At 37.0% G+C, this 19,769-nt stretch overlaps 1 protein-coding gene across 34 annotated transcripts in view; it reads left to right on the plus strand.

Annotated features, from left to right (window-relative positions):
• The window catches only part of LOC132153094 (CLIP-associating protein 1-like), a 100,151-nt gene that overhangs the window by 599 nt on the left and 79,783 nt on the right, over positions 1-19,769 (plus strand). For all 34 annotated transcript variants that reach the window (XM_059562290.1, XM_059562284.1, XM_059562286.1 and 31 more), the window contains exon 2: positions 2,434-3,006. In XM_059562290.1, the coding sequence (XP_059418273.1) occupies positions 2,812-3,006 (195 nt within the window). In that variant the 5' untranslated portion in view covers positions 2,434-2,811. The remainder of the gene's footprint in view (positions 1-2,433; positions 3,007-19,769) is intronic.

Here is a 19,769-nt window from a genome sequence, read left to right on the forward strand (position 1 = left end):
ATTTAAGTTAATGCATAATAGTTTATTGTGTCCACAGGGTTAGTTTATTTACTACTTACTAGTTTAAAACCGATCGATGGGTTAATGCTTAAACACTAAAGATATTAATCAATCTGAGATTGGAGGCCTGTGATTTGTGGTTTGAGGGAGGCACAGGTAAATCATGCTTGACCTCATTGAATGTGTGTGTTTTACATTTAAGGTGACATCACAGTTAATAAACGAGACACCTGTGATTCTGATCTATGGAGTATTAGGAGACTAGGCAGGGTCTCCTACCACCATTGTGTAACTTATACGAGAAGTACAGGGCAGACACAGACTTGTAATGTAAACTAAGCAAAAACAAAACCGCTTGTGACACTGAAAACAGAAAACACACATACAGTGAGGACCAAATGTCTGAGATCACAGGTGAATCATTATTCTGTTTTACATTTTTTCAAATTATTTTCTGGACAAGAAGTTTAATTTAAAAGAGATGTTTTAGATTTGTTTAAATTTGTTTAGATGAGCTGCATGAACTAGTTTGTGCAAAACCTAGTGATCCATTTTTATCTTTATAAAGTGCATTTGTGTGCAGAATGTTAAATATTTTGTATTTATCTTACTTCTAAAATGTTCTTTGTTTTTAAAATCTATTTATTGTTGTATTTATTATATTTACATTATTGTGGGATCCTGAAACTGGTGTTTTTGTACTCCACTCACCTGTACCTCAGTGAATAGTACATTCATCATTTTTAATAGAGCTGTGTGATATTGAAAAAAAAGCAATATATGATGGCATGCTAAATAATGTGGTATTCGATATGCGATACCATATTTCTTTTTCTTAAATCAATTTAAATTGTATTAAAATATATTTTTTACAAATTACATAACCAACATATGTTGCAAATTATTTCAGGGAAAGGAAACCATCACTAGTACAACAGCTGAAAGTGAATATTCATGTTTTGTTAAAGCCTTATGCTATGGATTGTTGCTTATGTTCGAGAACGAGGGTTGATTCACCTGTGTTTGAAGATTTTTCTGCCGAGCATAGTAGCGTCTCACTTTTGTGTTGCCACTTGAGATTTACATGTTTTGCCTATCACTTCAGTCTGCACGTGGCCATCTCTTTTTTTAAAAACCAAAACACTGCCGTTTTGCCAATAAATTGTTGGCAGCAGCTGAGGGTGCCTTAAGGGGGTCAAACATCGGACGAGAAGCGCCAGGTCTTTAAAATTTGAACATATTGTTTTCTATGAGTGCTGTGGGCACACTGAGGGCGCCACTGGGCGACTGTCTGCAGTGGCTCAGGACACTGTTCAAAATACTGCTCTGCCAGTGCCACTCACATAGTTTGTTCTGTTTTGTTCAATGTTGAAGTGAGCATTTGCCTATTTGGTGGTTAGATTAACTGGCTGCTGTCATGAACTGAATGTGACGCATCCAGTGTGCGACCTGTGAGTTGTCCTAGACGTGGCATGGCGCAGCGCTTCTCGTCCGGTGTGCGAACCCACTATGAAAGCATCACTGCTTGTTGATTGTCTTGTATCAGAGCAGGCACAATATCATGCACACACATCATATCCCAACTAACATCTGCATACCAGATGCTTTACTATCCACATCGACCTTGAACTTTGACCATACGTAACTTATTGAAGTAATAAATCACTCATTTATCTCAAACCATTGCGATATGCCTTTTGCGATATTTTGATAGTATCGATATTATTGAATTGTGTTATTGCAGCCAGATAATTCCCATGATGCCTTGGCAGATTTTTGTCTTGATGCAGTAGGAAAGCAAGTATACTAATGATGGCATTACTGTTGTGTAACACGGCCAAGACTTTACGTTACCTAGTAGTCTGCCATTTGCTCAGTGCATAATCATTTCTGCACAATAATTTTACTGTATATGTACAGATCCTCCAATTAATGTGCTTTAACATCAATAATTCACTTTTTTATTGAATGTCACTTATACAGTGACATTGCTACAATAGACAATGAACTTTTTTTTTGCAAAATGGTGCTTAAATTTTGCTAACGTGGCGGCAGTATGGAATATGGTGGATTATAATGCTCAAACTCTATGGACTTCTATTATGATGCTTTTATCGTGTTTTTGTCATTTTTGTTTAAAGGCAAATCATTTTTTAAATTACATTGAGACCAGTTCATTTCATGAACTACCCCTTTAATATGAGTGGAATTCCTCTCTTTCTGTATCCCACAAAGCCATGCAGCTGATGTATGTTCAGCAAATAAATAGTTGAGAGAATGTAAGCCGGACTTTAAATTATGTCATCATCAAAGGGATTTTCTGCTTTTCTCATAAGTGGCTGCTGATCTGAGATAAAAAAAAGCCAGCCGCACTGGCATTTGATATCCAGAGGTGATACTGGGCTAACAGTTCTCTTTTCTCATCCTGAGCAGGGAGGACCTCTGAATTTATGAAGCAATGCTCTGCCGGATCCTCTCTGTCCTGCTCTAGTTACCACAACTCCTGCTGCTCCACCGCAACCAAGAGTGCTTCTGCTGCTGCTCCTAGTGGTTTGGCTGCCTCCTAAAGGGACAAAAAGGAGAATTCGTAATCCTCATCAGCTGTTGTCTACTCACATATGGTGCATAGTTTGCATTCCTGAGTCGACATCCCTAACGCTCAGCTACTTGCCAGCCTGTGCCACTCATCCACACAGGATATTATTAGGTGTGTGCTCTTATTTTCCCTGGATTGCACACGCTAAAAGCCATTTTTTTTTTAAAGTTTTTCCTCTCCACTGCCACACGGGTGGTGGCAGGACATCATAGGCCATGGAGCCCAATATGGAGTACTGTCTGACCCAGGTGCTACAGAAGGATGTGGCCCGCAGGTTGCAGGTGGGTTCGGAGCTCATCGACTACATCACAGATGCAGACAAGTGTCACGACCTGGAGAGTGACCAGACTGCGTTGGATAAATTGGTGGACGGTATTGCCACCTCTTGGGTTAATTCCAGCAACTTCAAGGTGAGTGGGTTTTTATACCATTTAGATGCTTAATCATAATTTTCTGAAGGTTTGATGGACATTTTGTAATAGTAAAGGGTGCGGGGTGGTGTGTCAACTGGATTGGGGTTGTAAAGCAAGGGCTTTTCTTTTTTAATTCTCCTTCAGGCAGTTGTCTGGCATAGAATCGATCCCTTGAGCAAAACAGAGCAGGCTTTTAAGGTCACTGGAACATTTACAACCCTTCATGTTGGCATATTTCAAGATCAAACACAATGAGAGACTTGACTTTGAGTCCACATCATTAGATGATGATAAAATAATCATCCACCCAGAATTGAAAATTCGGTCATCATTTACTCACCATCATGTTGCTCCAAACATGTACGACTTTCTTTTGTTGAACACAAAATGATAGTTTAGTTAAATCTCCATATGGTTATTTTCCTTGTAGTTATAGCTAATGCAAATGAAAAAGATTGCAGAGTTTTGGGTTGTAGTCAAGATTGGAAAATTCACTTTTTTGGTGAACTAGGACCTTAAGGATATAGTTGACAGGCATTTGTTGATTATAAATTTTTTCTGGTCTTTTGTTCCAAAAATTCAGGCCAATATTGAATTACATGATTGACCTTAATCTTATTATTATTTTTATACATGATTATTAATGCTATAGGCATCTTATATTTAAAGTCGGCTTGAAACGGAAGTTGAGATTGTCCTTTTTTTCCTTGTTGTGATGTATTTCCATGTGTAACGGCTTCTGAAACAGGAAAAAAAATTCATGTTATCTACAGTGGACATTTATGAAGGCTTTAGGGGTGAAATAAGATGGCTTATACTCAATTACTGGTTTCATGTCCTAGAATATCAAACTCTAACTGGCATTTAATGGAGATAAAGTGTTTAATGGGAATCAAGCCAAAAATCCTCTTAGGAACCACGAGAGATTTGTATTTCCAATATTTCTCCTTGACCTGATATCATTGCAGTGCTGAGTCAGAGCCGCTCGTCAGTTGTTGTTTTTTTTTTTTTTTGTTCGTTCAGCATAGGTTTTGTTGATTTGTGATTGTATTATTTTGACAGTGTTCAGAGCCTGATTATGTTTGATGTCACTTCCTGATGTCAAACAGCGACATCAAGCTCAGTTCTGCTGTGTTTTGTGTTTATTTTAATGCTGCGACATCATGAATTTACTGTGAATTATTTTTGGGAGAAGCCTAGTGCTGAGGGGCACAGTTCACCTGAGGCTCAAGGTTTTGAAGTCACATGATTTGAACAGCATCGTATTCTTTATGAACGACCTCATTTGAACCCATCTGAAGGATGATTCTTTCATAAACTCAACAAAAACGTTTCAGCCAGTTCCTATGTGATAACATGAATGGAGAATATTTCATTACAGCCATTAGGACTGGGTGATATGTGAAATGTTATCTCTGTTTATCATCCTTTTGATGTAATTGAGTATTTATCTATTGATGTAATTTATGTGTGTGTTTTTTTTTCTCAATTATTTTTCCCCACTCAGAGAAACCTTCATTTCAACCAAACAGACACTATAATTTTTTTTTATAAAAAATGGTTTAAAGTACATTCAAATTTTAAATGTAAAGAATTAAAAAAATTATACCCCAGTTAAAAATAATAATGGCATGTTATCCACATTTGACTTATTCTTGAAAGTATTCTCAAGAATAATATTTATTCTCCTGAGATAAGGAAGGATTGTACATCTAGAGTTATAGTAACTTAATGGCCAAATGAAAAGCGCATGGAAATCATTACAATATTCACGTTTCTTCATTTAATGTTGTCAGCAAAATCATTGTGAATTTGTGATTGTTTGATATATATTGCCCAACCCTAATGGTTTTAATGCTAGGAGGGTTATTTCAGGAAAGTGTTTTTCAACATCAGGTTTCAACATCTGGATGTCAGGAAGTATTCGCAACTGCCTGAGAGCAAATGAATTCACTCAAGCCGCATTTTATTTACAAGCACCAGCCATGACCGAGACAGCAGTTGATGTTGGGAGTAATGTGGAAAGTATTCGGGCAGGGTTTGGGTGAGGTTGGCCCTTCATGTGTGATGTGTTCATATCAGAAGACAGTTTGGCCTTTGAAATAATTCTGACTCGTTTACTCTACAAGCTTTGACAGCCTTGTCTTCAGCATGGTGCTGGTTGTAGTAAAACACAACTGATTATCTGACTCATCCAAAGGTTGTGTGTTAAACTTTTTAGTTCACTACTTTGTGGTTTGAACTCTATAAAACGTTTTTTGTCCTGTTGGTTGTGGCCATTTCTGATAAGTGATAGGTTAACCTGAATGAAAAGCATTTGTGGTTATCTTTACTCCACTCTAATGGTGTTGTTGTAGAGCTTAAAACCGATTAATAAAGGCTTTTGTGCTCCATCAAAAATTAAATCATGTACTAACATGTTTGCACCACAGGTTTTTTTTTTACATGATCATGAATGCTGTCTAGCCTTTCAATGCAAAAGACTTGTTTAGCCAGTGAAAGACAAAATGCTGTCAACACTCTTTACCATGCAGGATCAAGATGAATTTGTTTTGGCAAGGACATGTAGTAGGACAAAGCCTCTAGATATTGCCTATAAAACAACTGTCTGTTCTTCTTAACCCAAGTGCCCTTCCTCTGCCCTGGGTTTAAAATTAATGAGTCAATTATTTGACCAGCATTGGGCAAAATTCAGAATTTAAAAATTCTATTTGAGTTCATGATGAATTTGTATTGAATTGGCCACACCCACTGGATGATAAATTGGAATGGAAAGGAAGAGTGATTTATTTTATTGCAATTCTAAAATGAGTTTAACAAGTTTAATTTAACTTCTTTAGTTTTAACTAGTACAGAACATGTTAAATTATTAAATGTTGACTAATTATGCCTATTTATTCCCTGATATGTGGAATATATCAGCTTATACCTATGCAGTCATCAAAAGAGATTTAAATTTTAATTTTTTCACATTAATTTATAGAAATTAAAATGCAGTTTTCAAATATATCAAATGTAATGTGATATTGAGCTACAAGTGTACTAATAGTAAATTTGTGTATCAAAAAGTTCCATATTTCATTAATTTTATGCTGGTTTTTCTATGCTGATTGATTAGTGAGATATAAAGAAATTATAGGCAATGCTATAATTGGCACTTTTTATAAAATTAGCAAAAATGAGCACAAATGTAACATTTTTATGGGTAAATCGTACTCACAAATTATAGTATTTGTTTTGGCAAACTACACTTACAACAATTGTATACATTTCTTGAATTTCTTTCCATTACAATTCTGAATTACAGTTCTGCATCTATTTGCACTTCCTGCATCTATCTGCATCTACGGGTATTTAACCCTTAAAGACCTAGAATATTTTTGGGGCGCCTGACACACCTGCACTTTTCTTTGTTTTTCAGACCTATTCTAACAGTCAGCATCAATGCCATATATCATTATAAACAGGCGGACTTACAGTTTAAGTTTAACTAATTTAAAGTCTCAATTTTACTTTTGTTTTCTCAAAGAATGAATGAAATTACCGAATTTTAAGAAAAATGCAAGCAACAGTTGGGTGTTTTTAACTGTGTACTCAAACAGAAACTCCTAAAGTTGTGATATTGTTCTTTCGAAAGTTGTTTCTGGGTTAGGGCTGGAATATTATGGCCTAAAATCAAAACCTTGATTAATTGAACATTTTACCTCGATTATGATTAATGAACGATTATTTTGTTTCTGTTTTGTTTTTTTGCCCTCATAGTTCACTGACAAGGTTTGTACTGTGAGCATGGCCGTAGCTGGGGTCAGCGGGGCCCCGGTGCAGGTTGTACCAGTGGGCCCTGTTTGAGAGTGTTTATTTTGTATGTAGTTCTGTTTATTTGTTTGTGCTATTTACACAGTGTTTAAGTTTTTAAGTTTGTAAGTGTCCAGGTACAGAAACTGAATAATTAAATGTAAAATAGCACTGTAAAAATTAAACATAGTCAAACCAAAATTTATTCAGACACCTTCAACATTTCTCACATTATCAGTTTATTTGCTATAGTTTAGAAAATGGTAATAAAATATGATAAGAACTCAAGAGTTAAACTGTCAGAACAAATTCATCTTGATAATATCAGATAACTTTGATAGAAAGATATGTAATGGATTACAATCAAACAAAACTTCAGACAACAGTCAATACTTTGTTGGCCAATTACCAAGCAATGATTAATTGTGTTCAGACTGTGGTGTGAAAAGGTTGCATTAGCAATTCCGCAAAGGAGAGCTCAGTTCAGTGTTACCGTCTGTGAGACGCGTCTCTCTCTCCGCGTGCGCACCGAGCACAGCGTGAGTAACCAGCTGCTCAGTTCAGCTTTTCCGCGTCTTGTGTTTGAATGCTTTAAAGTTTTTGAATGGTTAAATTGGCAAGTGGCAAGTCTTAATAACACGTGAAAATGATACGCTTTTGTGTCGACACGCAGCAGCGTTCTGTCAACTGTCCTGAGTGTCTTTTTAGACTGAACTCAGCCAGACGGTTGAGATCGACTGGTAAAGGTGGGATATTTTTTCCTATTGAAAGCGCGATCTGACATCATAGCTCACTATCAGCAGTTATTTTATCTATGTTCGTAACATTTCTTAAAGGAGTCATACCCTCGTATTACCTTGGATACCTACTGCTGTATTATAGTCTTTCAGGCCCTTCTAAAAAAGAAAAGTGGAAAAAAATAAACACAGAGCTCCTCAGACCCTTATCTCTGTAGGCATTATTGTCTCGCGAGATCTGATGCGATGTTTTGGCTGTCGTGGACGGTCATTATAATAATGCAAATGAGGGGCACGTTGATTGGTTGCAGGAAGGAGGGGGGTTGACACCGCAGGTAACGCTTTAGCATATCATTACAAACTGACATCATGGCGCAAGTTGTGAATGAACGCGACCGGCTTCCCGGCCAGTGTATAAGTATGAGGCGCCGTTTAGGGCTTAAATCAAACTTCATTCACGCACACATATGAAACACGCTTGCATATATACTAAGTACTAGTCACACTTACATGTATATGAACTATCTACGCACATAAAGTTACTCATATGAGACGTGAGCACAGCACACACACACACACACTAGACGGGGCCTCATGTAAGCGTTAGGCAATAAATAAACAATAACCGAATTCATGATGATCTCAGTCATTTGTTTTTTGCAAAGTACGTTAGCAGCCATTCCCCATACCTCGAAGCTAATACTCCCGCCAGCGTTGTGCCTGGATGCGTTCATTGAACGATAATTCATGAACTCGTTCATGTTTTGGACTGAACTGAACGTACCGCATTACTGCCTGATGAACGTTACTGTGAACTTGTTCATTCTGGTGTCTGTGAACGCCACGCTCTCTCAGTTTAACTTCGTTCAGTAGGATGCCAGATTTCTATAAAGCCTTCCAGGCAAAAACCCACCTAAAACCCACCGTAAACCGGCCTTAATATGTAGCGGAAAAAACACCCAATCTGGCAACGCCAGACTCTCTTGTTCAAACTCCTTTAATAAAAATGAACAAATCTTTTTTTCGAGTCATTTCGTTCATTTAAGGGGCTTTAAATTTTACTATTAACTGGCAAATTCCCCGAACACATCAACCTACGTAATCTTGATCATATTCTGAATTAAGAAATCATTATAATGCAGTCAAAAGTCCGTTTTTGCAGTCCGTTTACGGGGAACATAAATAATTATTTCACCTCCAGTCTTTCGTTTATTTGTCTAGTGACAGACGCAATAGCATACAATAGCCGCATTAGCAGTTATGCTGTTTGTTACACACAGTAGAGCAATAAAAACACAGTCTTACCGTTTCAATTGCAGGCAATTTTGTTGGAATGGCGCTTTTCCCGAGCTTCGATGCCAACTTCGCCTGATATTGCCCCAAATTTGTGAAGGATTTCGGCGTACAATGTTTAGCACAAACACGTAACGATAAACCAGTGGAAGGGTTGAAGGAACCGCGTCATTAAAAATGAATTTAATCCACTGGTCTCTGATAGCTAGGTCCGTTCTTGGTAGAGAAAACACTTTTACATGTTGATTCTGGCAGTCAACCACAGAACAGCTCACGTGTGCACTAGTTCCAGCGTCTTTCTCGACTGAATATGAGGGGGAGAGGGGAAGGGCGAGCTTCCTGCTGCGTTGTCCATATATGGTATCGATCATCGATCAAATCAAATCAAAATCTCGTATTTGAGTGCGCGTGCACGTGGGCTATTCTACAAACCCTGAGGTAATCAAACGCTTCACTTTTAAATATCGGCTTCCCGGCCAGTGTATAATCGTTAGGCAATCATAACATACATTGATTCTCGTGGAAAAGTGAAAATTGTGGGTCATGACTCCTTTAAAGATTATTGCTCGGTGTAAGAGATAAATAAAGATCAGATAAAGATAAATTAGCACAGTACCAGTACGAGTGATTGCGTGTGTGAATTAGTCATACTGTCTCTAACTTTATATTATTGTGAAGCTGTGGGTTGTAAATAGCATAATTACTTCAAAAGTAGAAAAATATGCTATAATAAGTTTTGAGATTCTAAGCTACTTTAGTAATAAATCACAGGACAGCGCTGACAACTAGTTTCTGCGTTCCTCTGTGTGCGAGATCTTCACAGCTACTGTTTATATGAGTGTATGCAGCTGCGCGAACATGGGAGCTCGAAATAATAATAAACATCCGACCGTCTAATCGCTTGAACGTCCAAACCATAAAACAAATACAACTGACAAAGTTTAGTGAAGACTCAAGGCTCACCGCTCGCGCGCCATCACTATGTGTTGAACCGGCATTCACCTCCGTGTTTTGCTTTTATGCCACTGACTGGACAGGGCAGAGTCATGTGGCTACACACGCGCTAGTATGCTTTTAAGGGGGAAGTATTAACAGGATTCAAAAAAGTCGGTTAGAGGTTCTGAATTTCGGTTTCGATTACTTTTCGATTAATCATCCAGCCCTAGTCTGGGTGTTTTACACTTCCAAATAAAATTTTGTTTAAATATACCATTCCCCAAGCAAGTTTTATTACAATATTGTTATCAATGCTTTTAAGTGAAAAACAGCCCTATTTCGTTAACTAACAATAGAGGTGTGTCCAAAAACATTTGAATGTGTAAAGAAAATGGAAGGAGTGTTTTATAACAAAACCAAACAAAAAAAGTGTTTTTCTTCTCCTGAGAAATATATTTTCAATCTAAGAGTGAGCAATGAACACAAACTATGCAGCATATAGTAAAAACAATTGCACAAATAGTCTTCAACAATACAGTGCAAAAACAGAGCAAATTATTCATTTACTACAAACAAAATAAGTGAGAAAGTCAGTGCAACAGAAAAAATTAGTGCAAACTATCGTTTTATGATCTATATTTACATAATTATTTCAACATAACAGACATAATATAATTGATCGATCCGCTGACTGTATTCTGCATCAGAATCGATTTTACCGGGATATCGCCAAGCGACCGTAAACACAAATCCCAGTGCTTTATCAGATATGTACGACTGTTTCATCCTTGGTTTTGATTTGTTTTATGTCAAAGTTCTCTGTCGCATGTTTTTTTGTGCTTTTTCAGAGAGTTTTCTTATGCAAATGTGTTATTTTGTGTTTGTATTCATGCACGCACGACAGACTTTACTTTCACTTTGTGTTTGTTCATATTTACAAAGAAATATGTTTAGTAGTAGTTCAAAAGACGACTTATTGATATCCGAAACGTGGAGAATCTCTGCTTTACATCACTTTTTAAAGCATTCAGATTGGATTAGCGGTTCAAAAGTTATTAAACATTAAAAAACAACAGTTATTTTTAGCGGCGGGCGGCTGTCTCGTTCTTTGAGGGTTAAACTCAATTCAAATTCATGCATTCTCCGTTAATCTGAAGGTTGAGAATCACACTGTGGGCCTGATAGGTCATCAAGTCCTGTAGTGTTGTCAAAAGACCCGGTACTTCGGTACCAAGTCGGTACTAAAAAAAAATTTATGTGACGGTACCAGGTTTCTTTAAGTACCGGTAGTACCGAGGTCCCGTTCAAACCCGGTTCAGCGCTATGATTTCCGCGCTATGTGTTCTGCGCGTTTCTGTGTGAATTAATGAATGGCAGAGATGTGCGGGTTTGTTTACTACATAGACCGAAGCGCATGACGCTTGCATTAATTTCAGCATCTGAGCTTCAGAGTTCTCTCTCCATCAAGCGATCTGAACTTTTCAGTTCATCTCAATGGACGCACAGCGCACCTGTATTTGATGCTCTGTAAACTCTTTGTGAAGGCGCACAACTCACCGTCAATTTACTGATAGCTCCGTTTCTCACACATGCAACGAGAGAGAGAGCGAGAGTCTTACCCATAGACTGTATAAAAACACGCTGAATCGACACGCTATATGTAAACTATTCTTTGTTGTCTTCTCCAGTCAAAATAATGGAGTTCATATAGAATTATTCATATTTATTTTCGAACAAGCAGAAGACATACCGGTTTCTCCGGTAGTGGGCGGAGCTAATGCGCAAATGGCAATTTCATTGGCTGGCGCTGATTTCTTACCGTACCTGTTTTGATTTCAGCAAATCATTTTGACCGAACGCAGACAACGTGATTAATATTCATGAACCCAGCAGCTCATCAATTCATAGTGCATTGTATATACATTGGTATGATAGTAGAATTAGTAGTAGTATTGTCTTTTAATAATAATTAATATGATCTATTACTATTTTTTTACAGAAACCCTCAATGACCAAAAATATCTTAAGCATCACCACCAGTCTTAAGTTCAGTTAAAATGACAAATATGCATTCATTAGCTAGGCCTAAAAGTTAATTTTTACATCAAGGCATTGTGCTAGAAATATTACTATTATTTAGTAAAATGTATGTGATACTGCTACTACTGTTGAAAAAAATTATAATACTTTATTTTTTAAAGAAATAAATCACAATATTTCTTCCATTTTTTAATTTTAATAGCAAATCCCCTTTATTTACCAAAAATAAAATGTTTAAATTTCAAAAAAATAAAAGACAAATTAAATTTGGGTGAAACTTGTTTACTGTTTTTCATAATTATATAACTTGTAGAAAAACTTTAAACACAGTTGTAAATAAGTATAAAGAATGGCATTGGTTTTATTTTTAGTGCTAAAAAGTTATTTTTATTTTTAATATGCATATTTTTGTGTTTTGCTTTGGTACCGAAATTGGTACCGAGAACCGTGGATTTTCACTGGTATCGGTACCGAATACTGAAATTTTGGTACCGTGACAACACTAAAGTCCTGTAAACGTATGTAAAAAAATTTGTAGCGAAGGAAGTCATGGCCTAGTGGTTAGAGAGTTTGACTCCTAACCCTAGGGTTGTGGGTTCAAACCTCGGGCCGGCAACATCACGACTGAGGTGCCCTTGAGCAAGGCACCGAACCCCCAACTGCCTTCCGGGCGCCGCAGCATAAATGGCTGCCCACTGCTCTGTGTGTGTGTTCACTGCTGTGTGTGTGCACTTTAGATGGGTTAAATGCAGAGCACGAATTCTGAGTATGGGCCACCATACTTGGCTGAATGTCACGTCACTTAAGAGCAGCAGAATATTCTGTCTTTAAGCAGCTTACAGAGGAAATGTGTAGACTGTGGAGAGAGAGGAAAATGGAGGGGGAGATAAGAAGGGAGGTATTTTTTTTCATGCTGCTGATGTACTGTTAGACCTGTGTCCTTTGTACCACCATTGACTTCATAATAGTGGGGACAGATGTGACTTTCATAGAAAGCAACTGTTGTGTATGGCACCTCCCTTTATTGTTGAGAGTTATGTTTTGTTTCTGAAGTTGAACAAAAAAATTTAATATTTTTCTGTCTTTTTACTGTTTTACATATCCCTGAAACAAAAGACATGTGGCACTGGACACAAACCTTTTGGCATAATAGCTATTGCCTCCTTATTTAAATATGGAAAATATAAATCTGTGGTAGAAAATTAGCCTAGACCTTAAAAACCCTAGGAAATTGGCCATATTTACATCATACATGCCTATATTTCCCAGAAGCATTGTGAGCTTCAGTTGATCATAGAGCCCATTAATGTACATGGTTTCTATCAACAAGGCTCATGATACTTTTGGGAAATGCAGCCCTGGTCTTATTGTGAACGATACATTGCTGTACATTATGCCAGGGGAAAACTATAGAAACCAATTTTTCCCGATTGAATCAAGTCCCAGCAGATTAAAAAGTCCCACCCTGCATTCTTACTTATTCAATATCCCTTTCATTCTTAAATGTCACATAATAATAGAATTAAAAAGGGTTGAAAGTAACTCCTGTGCCTCTAGCAAAACAGAAAAAAAAGAATGCTTTTGAAAGTGCCATGCTTTTTGGGAAGTAGGCCTAATCTTGCTACTGGCTTTCTTATAATTAGTGATTAAACAGATCGTAGTTGATCCATGAGCTTTACAGACCAAGCCCCGAGGTTCGGCATGCATGTGAGCCGTGGATTTATTGTAAAATTTAGCCATAATACAGTATACGTTTATCATTTGTTCATATTTACACAAGCAAGCAAATGTTAAAACGATTCCAGAAAGAAAAGGTGAAAGTAGGCCTGGACAATTAATCGAAAAATAATCAAAACCGAAATTCAGAACCTCTAACCGACGTAATTTTCCCATGTCGGTTATTTCGGTTTTTAATCCTGTTAACACTTCCCCCCTTAAAAGCATACTAGCGCGTGTGTAGCCACATGACTCTGCCCCGTCCAGTCAGTGGCATAAAAGCAAAACACGGAGGTGAACGCCGGTTTAACACATAGTGATGGCGGATGTGTATTCTTATATCGATCTACCATGTTCGCGCAGCTGCATTGTGGCACGAACATTCATATAAACAGTAGCTATGAAGATTGCGCGCACAGAGGAACACAGAAACTAGTCGTCAGCGCTGCCCTGTGATTTATCACTAAAGTAGCTTAGAATCTCAAAACTTATTATAGCATGTTTGTGTGCAGCGCACATGAAGCACAAGTGCGTGCATAGAGAGCAGCGGTCGGTGGTCGCGCTGCGGGTTCCCAGTTTGTGTCCGTTCTCAGACTGTTCTGTTTATTTTAACTGTAGAAAAGGTTGTTCCGAGTCGAAACTACGATACAGAAAACTACATCAGTATATAGTCATAAACGCAGCCATTTTTGTCTTACGTGAACATAAACAGATGAGAAAGAAAACACACATGTACAGTATTTTTGCTTAAAGAGACAACAGCCTAATAAACGCGCTGCCTGTCATTTAATGTTAATCAAAGAACAAAAGAAAATCATTCACTGATCTTGACTGAATATATTTAATAACTTTACTTGATTAATCTTTATTTTATTTATAAAAAGAAAACTATGCAGTGTTTTTAAACTTTTAATTACAGTTTCTGTACCTGAAATTTAGTTTAGTTGTATTTATATATGATATTGCTTATTGATTTGTTTGTTCCTTTCTTATTACTGACCTATCTTATTACTTGTCTTTAACACTTTAATATTTGAAAAATCTAGTTTTTACTATGGTATTTTTTTAATCGCAGGCAAAATTCCTCTTGCAGTGTTTTGTAGGCTGCTGATTTTTGCTCATGTTGTTCAGCTGCAACAGAATGTTTTGTAAAAATGTTTGACATCTAAATGTTCGACTTAATTTTTTTTATATTGGATTTTTTATCTTATTGGAATCGAAACTAGGAATCGATAAAATTCAAACGATACCCAACCCTAGTAAGAAATGTTAAGAACATAGATAAAATAACTGCTGATAGTCAATCATATTTACAGTACAAACCTTGTCAGTGAACTATGAGGGCAAAAAAACAAAACAGAAACAAAATAATGGTTCATTAATCGTAATCTAGGTAAAATGTTCAATTAATCGAGGTTTTGATTTTAAGTCATAATCGTCCAGCCCTAGGTGAAAGGGAGCTTGATTCGTTATTTGCGCGTGGTTCTCTATGAGCACAGCCACACACACATGAACTGAATCCTCTTCTGAACCCTCTGTACAGACACATACACATAAAATTGACAAAATGCCCATCTCGACAATCATTCATGTAAACGCAGTCAGTTATGTCTCAAGTGAATGAAAACAGCTGAGAAAGAAATCGGATGTTATGTGTATCATTATATCGGATCTGTGCATCAGGTCTTAAAAGGTCTTATGCTTGTAATTTGTCTATTTTTCTTATTTTTACTGGCTGTTCTCTTGTCTCTTTAATCATGTTTAAACTTTCTATAGTTAATTTAGTAGTATTTGCTGTGATATCAAAGAAGTACTTCGCTTTAAGTATTAAATGGAAAGCAAATTAAATTGAAATATTTTTCTTTTCTTGCTGATCCAAAAAATGATCCGATGAATGGATGAAAAACTGTAATATGATCCGAACTGGGAAATTTGTGATCCCTTGAACCAGTACTTATAATACCCTCTAATATTATACAGCAATAAGAAAAACATAATAAACTGACAGAAAACCATTAAACTAGCTTTGCCATGTGTTGACAATGTGTCTTAGTTAAACATTTATCAAGCATCATGGCTTGTTTTCAGCCAGTGCAGTGGAGTATGTTACTGTTGTCATTTGAGCAAGGCTCAAAGTTTAGTAGGCTGCATAACCTCTTGTAATGTTTGTTTAGTCAGCGTGTGCTGGAATTTTGAGTTGAGAATGTGAAGTCATCCTATGTTTGGTAGGAGGTATATCTGTACCCTGCACATTATGTCATCATGCATGACATTATCGGCATTGATAATGAATTGATTAGCTATTGTGTAAGATGCACTCCAGTCAGTAAGATTTTAAGAAATGAATACTTTTGTTCAGTAGGAATGCATTAAATTGATCAAAAGAGACCTTAAAGCATTAGTTCACCCAAAAATGAAAATTATGTCATTAATAACTCACCCTCATGTCGTTCCAAACCCGCAAGACCTCCATTTATCTTCGGAACAGAGTTTAAGATATTTTAGATTTAGTCCGAGAGCTCCCAGTCCCAGTGTGAACGGTATACTGTCCATGTCCAGAAAGGTAAGAAAAACATCATCAAAGTAATCCATGTGACATCAGAGGGTCAGTTAGAATTTGTTGAAGCATTGAAAATACATTTTGGTCTAAAAATAGCAAAAACTACGACTTTATTCAGCATTGTCTTCTCTTCCGTGTCTGTTGTGAGAGAGTTCAAAACAAAGCAGTTTGTGATATCCGGTTCGCGAACAAATCATTCGATGTAACCGGATCTTTTTGAACCAGTTCACCAAATCGAACTGAGTCGTTTTAAATGTTTAACGTCTCCAATACGGATTAATCCACAAATGACTTAAGCTGTTAACTTTTTTAATGTGGCTGACACTCCCTCTGAGTTCAAACAAACCAATATCCCTGAGTAATTCATGTACTCAAACAGTACACTGACTGAACTGCTGTGAAGAGAGAACTGAAGATGAACACCGAGCCGAGCCAGATAACGAACAAAAGACTGACTCGTTCTCGAGTTAAGAACAGGTTGCATCGGTTTTTGGATAACCAGTAGTTCTTTCGGACAGTTCGATTCAATAAACCGGTTGAAGAAAATGGTTCACCGGTTCTTTTGCGCTCGACTTAATGGCGTCATTGGTGATGATTGCCCTTCATTCAAGCCTTCGGTTTACCCGCGCTCATAGCATTAGCACAGAATCAGTTCGGTTCAGATGCTCTGTGTGTCGGTCTGCTTCACGCTGAATCACACATGCGCAGTATCATCAGCTCCTCGGTTCTCGAATCTGACGCGTCTGACAGAAACGGTTCTTGACTCGTGAACGAGTCATTATCTGTCTTGGCTCGGTGTTCATCTTCAGTTCTCTCTTCACAGCAGTTCAGCAGTTCTTCACAGCAGTTCAGGGAGTGTTAGCCACATTAAAAAAGTTAACAGCTTAAGTCATTTGTGGATTAATGCGTATTGGAGACGCGAACCGTTTAAAACGATTCAGTTCGATTTGGTGAACTGGTTCAAACAGAGACGGTTACATCGAATGATTCATTGGCGAACCGGATATGACAAACTGCAGTGTTTTGAACTGTCTTACAACAGACACGGAAGAGAAGACAATGCTGAATAAAGTCGTAGTTTTTGCTATTTTTAGACCAAAATTTTCGATGCTTCAAAATATTCTAACTGATCCTCTGATTTCACATGGACTACTTTGATGATGTTTTTTTTACCTTTCTGGACATGGACAGTAGACCGTACACACAGTTTCAATGGAGGGACTGAGAGCTCTCTGACTAAATCTAAAATATCGTAAACTGTGTTCCGAAGATAAGGCCATCCTTAAAAATATTTTGGTTTGCAGTAATTTTTTTTTAAACAAGGGTTGGTAGGTCGGTCTATATTTTTTTTTTTTCAAGTTTCAATGTAAAAAAAAAGGAAATTTTTGTGATGGTGATGACGTCGGTATGAATTTAAACAAATTAGCATATCGTGACGTCACTGACTGGGTCTTCAACCCGTGCCCTCGAGCGCATCATTGCAAACCTCATTTTGATGCAGGCTATATAGACCACAAACAAATTTAAATCTTTGTCAAAAACATGTTTATTGCATGAATTTCAGGTGAGAAAAAATATGAGGTACTGTTTTACTTGCATCCACCGCTACGTATCAATACAACCTACAAATGAGAGAACGTTTACTTTGCCTTCTTGGGTTGTCACTTTTGTTAAAAAAATCCTGTTTGAGTTGAGTCACGAGTGTTCATTGAATCGATTGTAAAATCGATTTTGCATGTCTAAAATTTTATACAGCAAATAACACCAAATATAGGTAAATCCACAGACAACAGGCAGGAGGAATGTAAAGATTCAATATATTGGTAAAGACCAATATTTCTGATGATTTATTGGCGTGAAGTTACGTGCAAAATGACAAACAGGAGTGCAACATTTTCGAAAAACAATAAGCAGAGTGGACTGCCATAATGCAAAACATTTACTGCAGGCTTCAACATGGCTGTGTTTACGATTACATTTCAACAACAACAAATCGCATAGGCGATTTTCTTAGGCTATCAAAAAAAAATATTTTGTCGAATTTAAAATAAAAATCCACATTCGAATGCGCATATGAATTTTAGGTGTGCATTAAGGAAGCTGCCTTATGAGCCCCGGTCCGTGTTCCATTCCATCTCGCCGCGCGCACAGCTGTGTCTACACAACTTTCAAAGGCGGACGAGCTCGACACGCAGTTTCTGCTTTCTCATCTTTTACCTCGTGTACGCGCACGAGATGCGATGACAATATATGTGTCATTGCATTATAAGGTTATGTTAGCCTATCCAGTTGAAGCCACTTAAAAAAAAAATCAATGTGGAGAAGATCTTGTTTACATCAAAACTGAAACCAAGCCGTTCACACAGAACGCATATTTCGCGCATCTCATGTTTTTAAATGAAAAAATGTATCCTGTGTTTTCCTGTGTCATCATGTATCCTGTGACTGGTTTTCCGCCCTTTTTATTTATTTAACAATGCATGCATACATGATGCTGTTTTGTTTATAGTTCTTTAAGCAACTTAATTAATAATAATTGGTTCATAAACATTATTTTAAATATTATGTTTTTTTCACAGTCATGTATTCTAATGCTTTGAATAAACATGCAGTAATATTTTGCTCGATGCGCTATCTTGAGCCTCAGAAGAGAAGCAAAAAGCTTTTCTTCACCCTAACTGAAATTATGCATTTAAAATACGAATACAATTCGAATTTTGATCATATTTAAGTAAAAAATTAGAATTTAGTTTTTTCAGCTATTTTGACAGCCCTAGGCGATTCAAGCCCGAAACTGTATGAGACTGAATACCGGTTGAATTCACATTTCTGTTGTAAAAAGAGAAACATTGTGCAGAAGTATTATTTGCTGTTATGCGTGTTTGTCCGAAGCTGCAGTTGCTGTGTGACGCCTGTAAAAAAAAAAAAAAAAAAAAACCTGGACGCGCTCCGAGAAAAGGTCGTTAAAATAATTTTCTTATTTTCGTTTTCGAAACTTGTGTTGGTTGATTCGTGCTTGATTCGTGCAATAGATTTTCGAACATAAAGTGACAGTCGACACGGTCACAGTTTTAGACTAGAGAGGAGAAGGGATGGGAAAAGATCTGGGCACAGTTTTTCCAGAACTTTGTGCCAAGTTAAAGCGGTGTCGAGCTGTTTTAATTAATTTTTAGATGTATTATGGTGCCCGAACCCGTATGACTTTGAACAGTGACCGCGAACATTTAGTTTACTGCAGCCGCAGCCATCATTACCAAGCGCAAGCCGTTGACTCTGACAGTGAGTGAGAGTATGAGACGAAGCGAACGCACAGGCCACAATGTGACATCCGTGTAAACACAGATGACGTCAAGGTTTTTTTTTTTAATTAAAGAAGATAGCCTTCATTTGTATGTAGGCCAAGGCAATTTATATATTTACAATACTTAAATATAATTAATAGTATTTTATTGCGTTTGTATTAGTTGTTTTAAGAGTAAAAAAATAATTGGTCGGTCTTAACGCAAATTTACAATCGGCAAGTTGGTCGGACATTAATGACATAATTTTCATTTTTGGGTGAACCAACCCTTTAAAGCCTTTAACATTGTAACAAAATTATTTCCAATAAAAGTTATTTTGAAGGTTCTATTCATCAAAGAATACTGAAAAAAAAGTATCATGGTTTCCACAAAATTTCACAG

Source organism: Carassius carassius, chromosome 11 (genome assembly GCF_963082965.1).
Source record: "Carassius carassius chromosome 11, fCarCar2.1, whole genome shotgun sequence".
NCBI classification, from domain to species: Eukaryota; Metazoa; Chordata; class Actinopteri; order Cypriniformes; family Cyprinidae; genus Carassius; species Carassius carassius.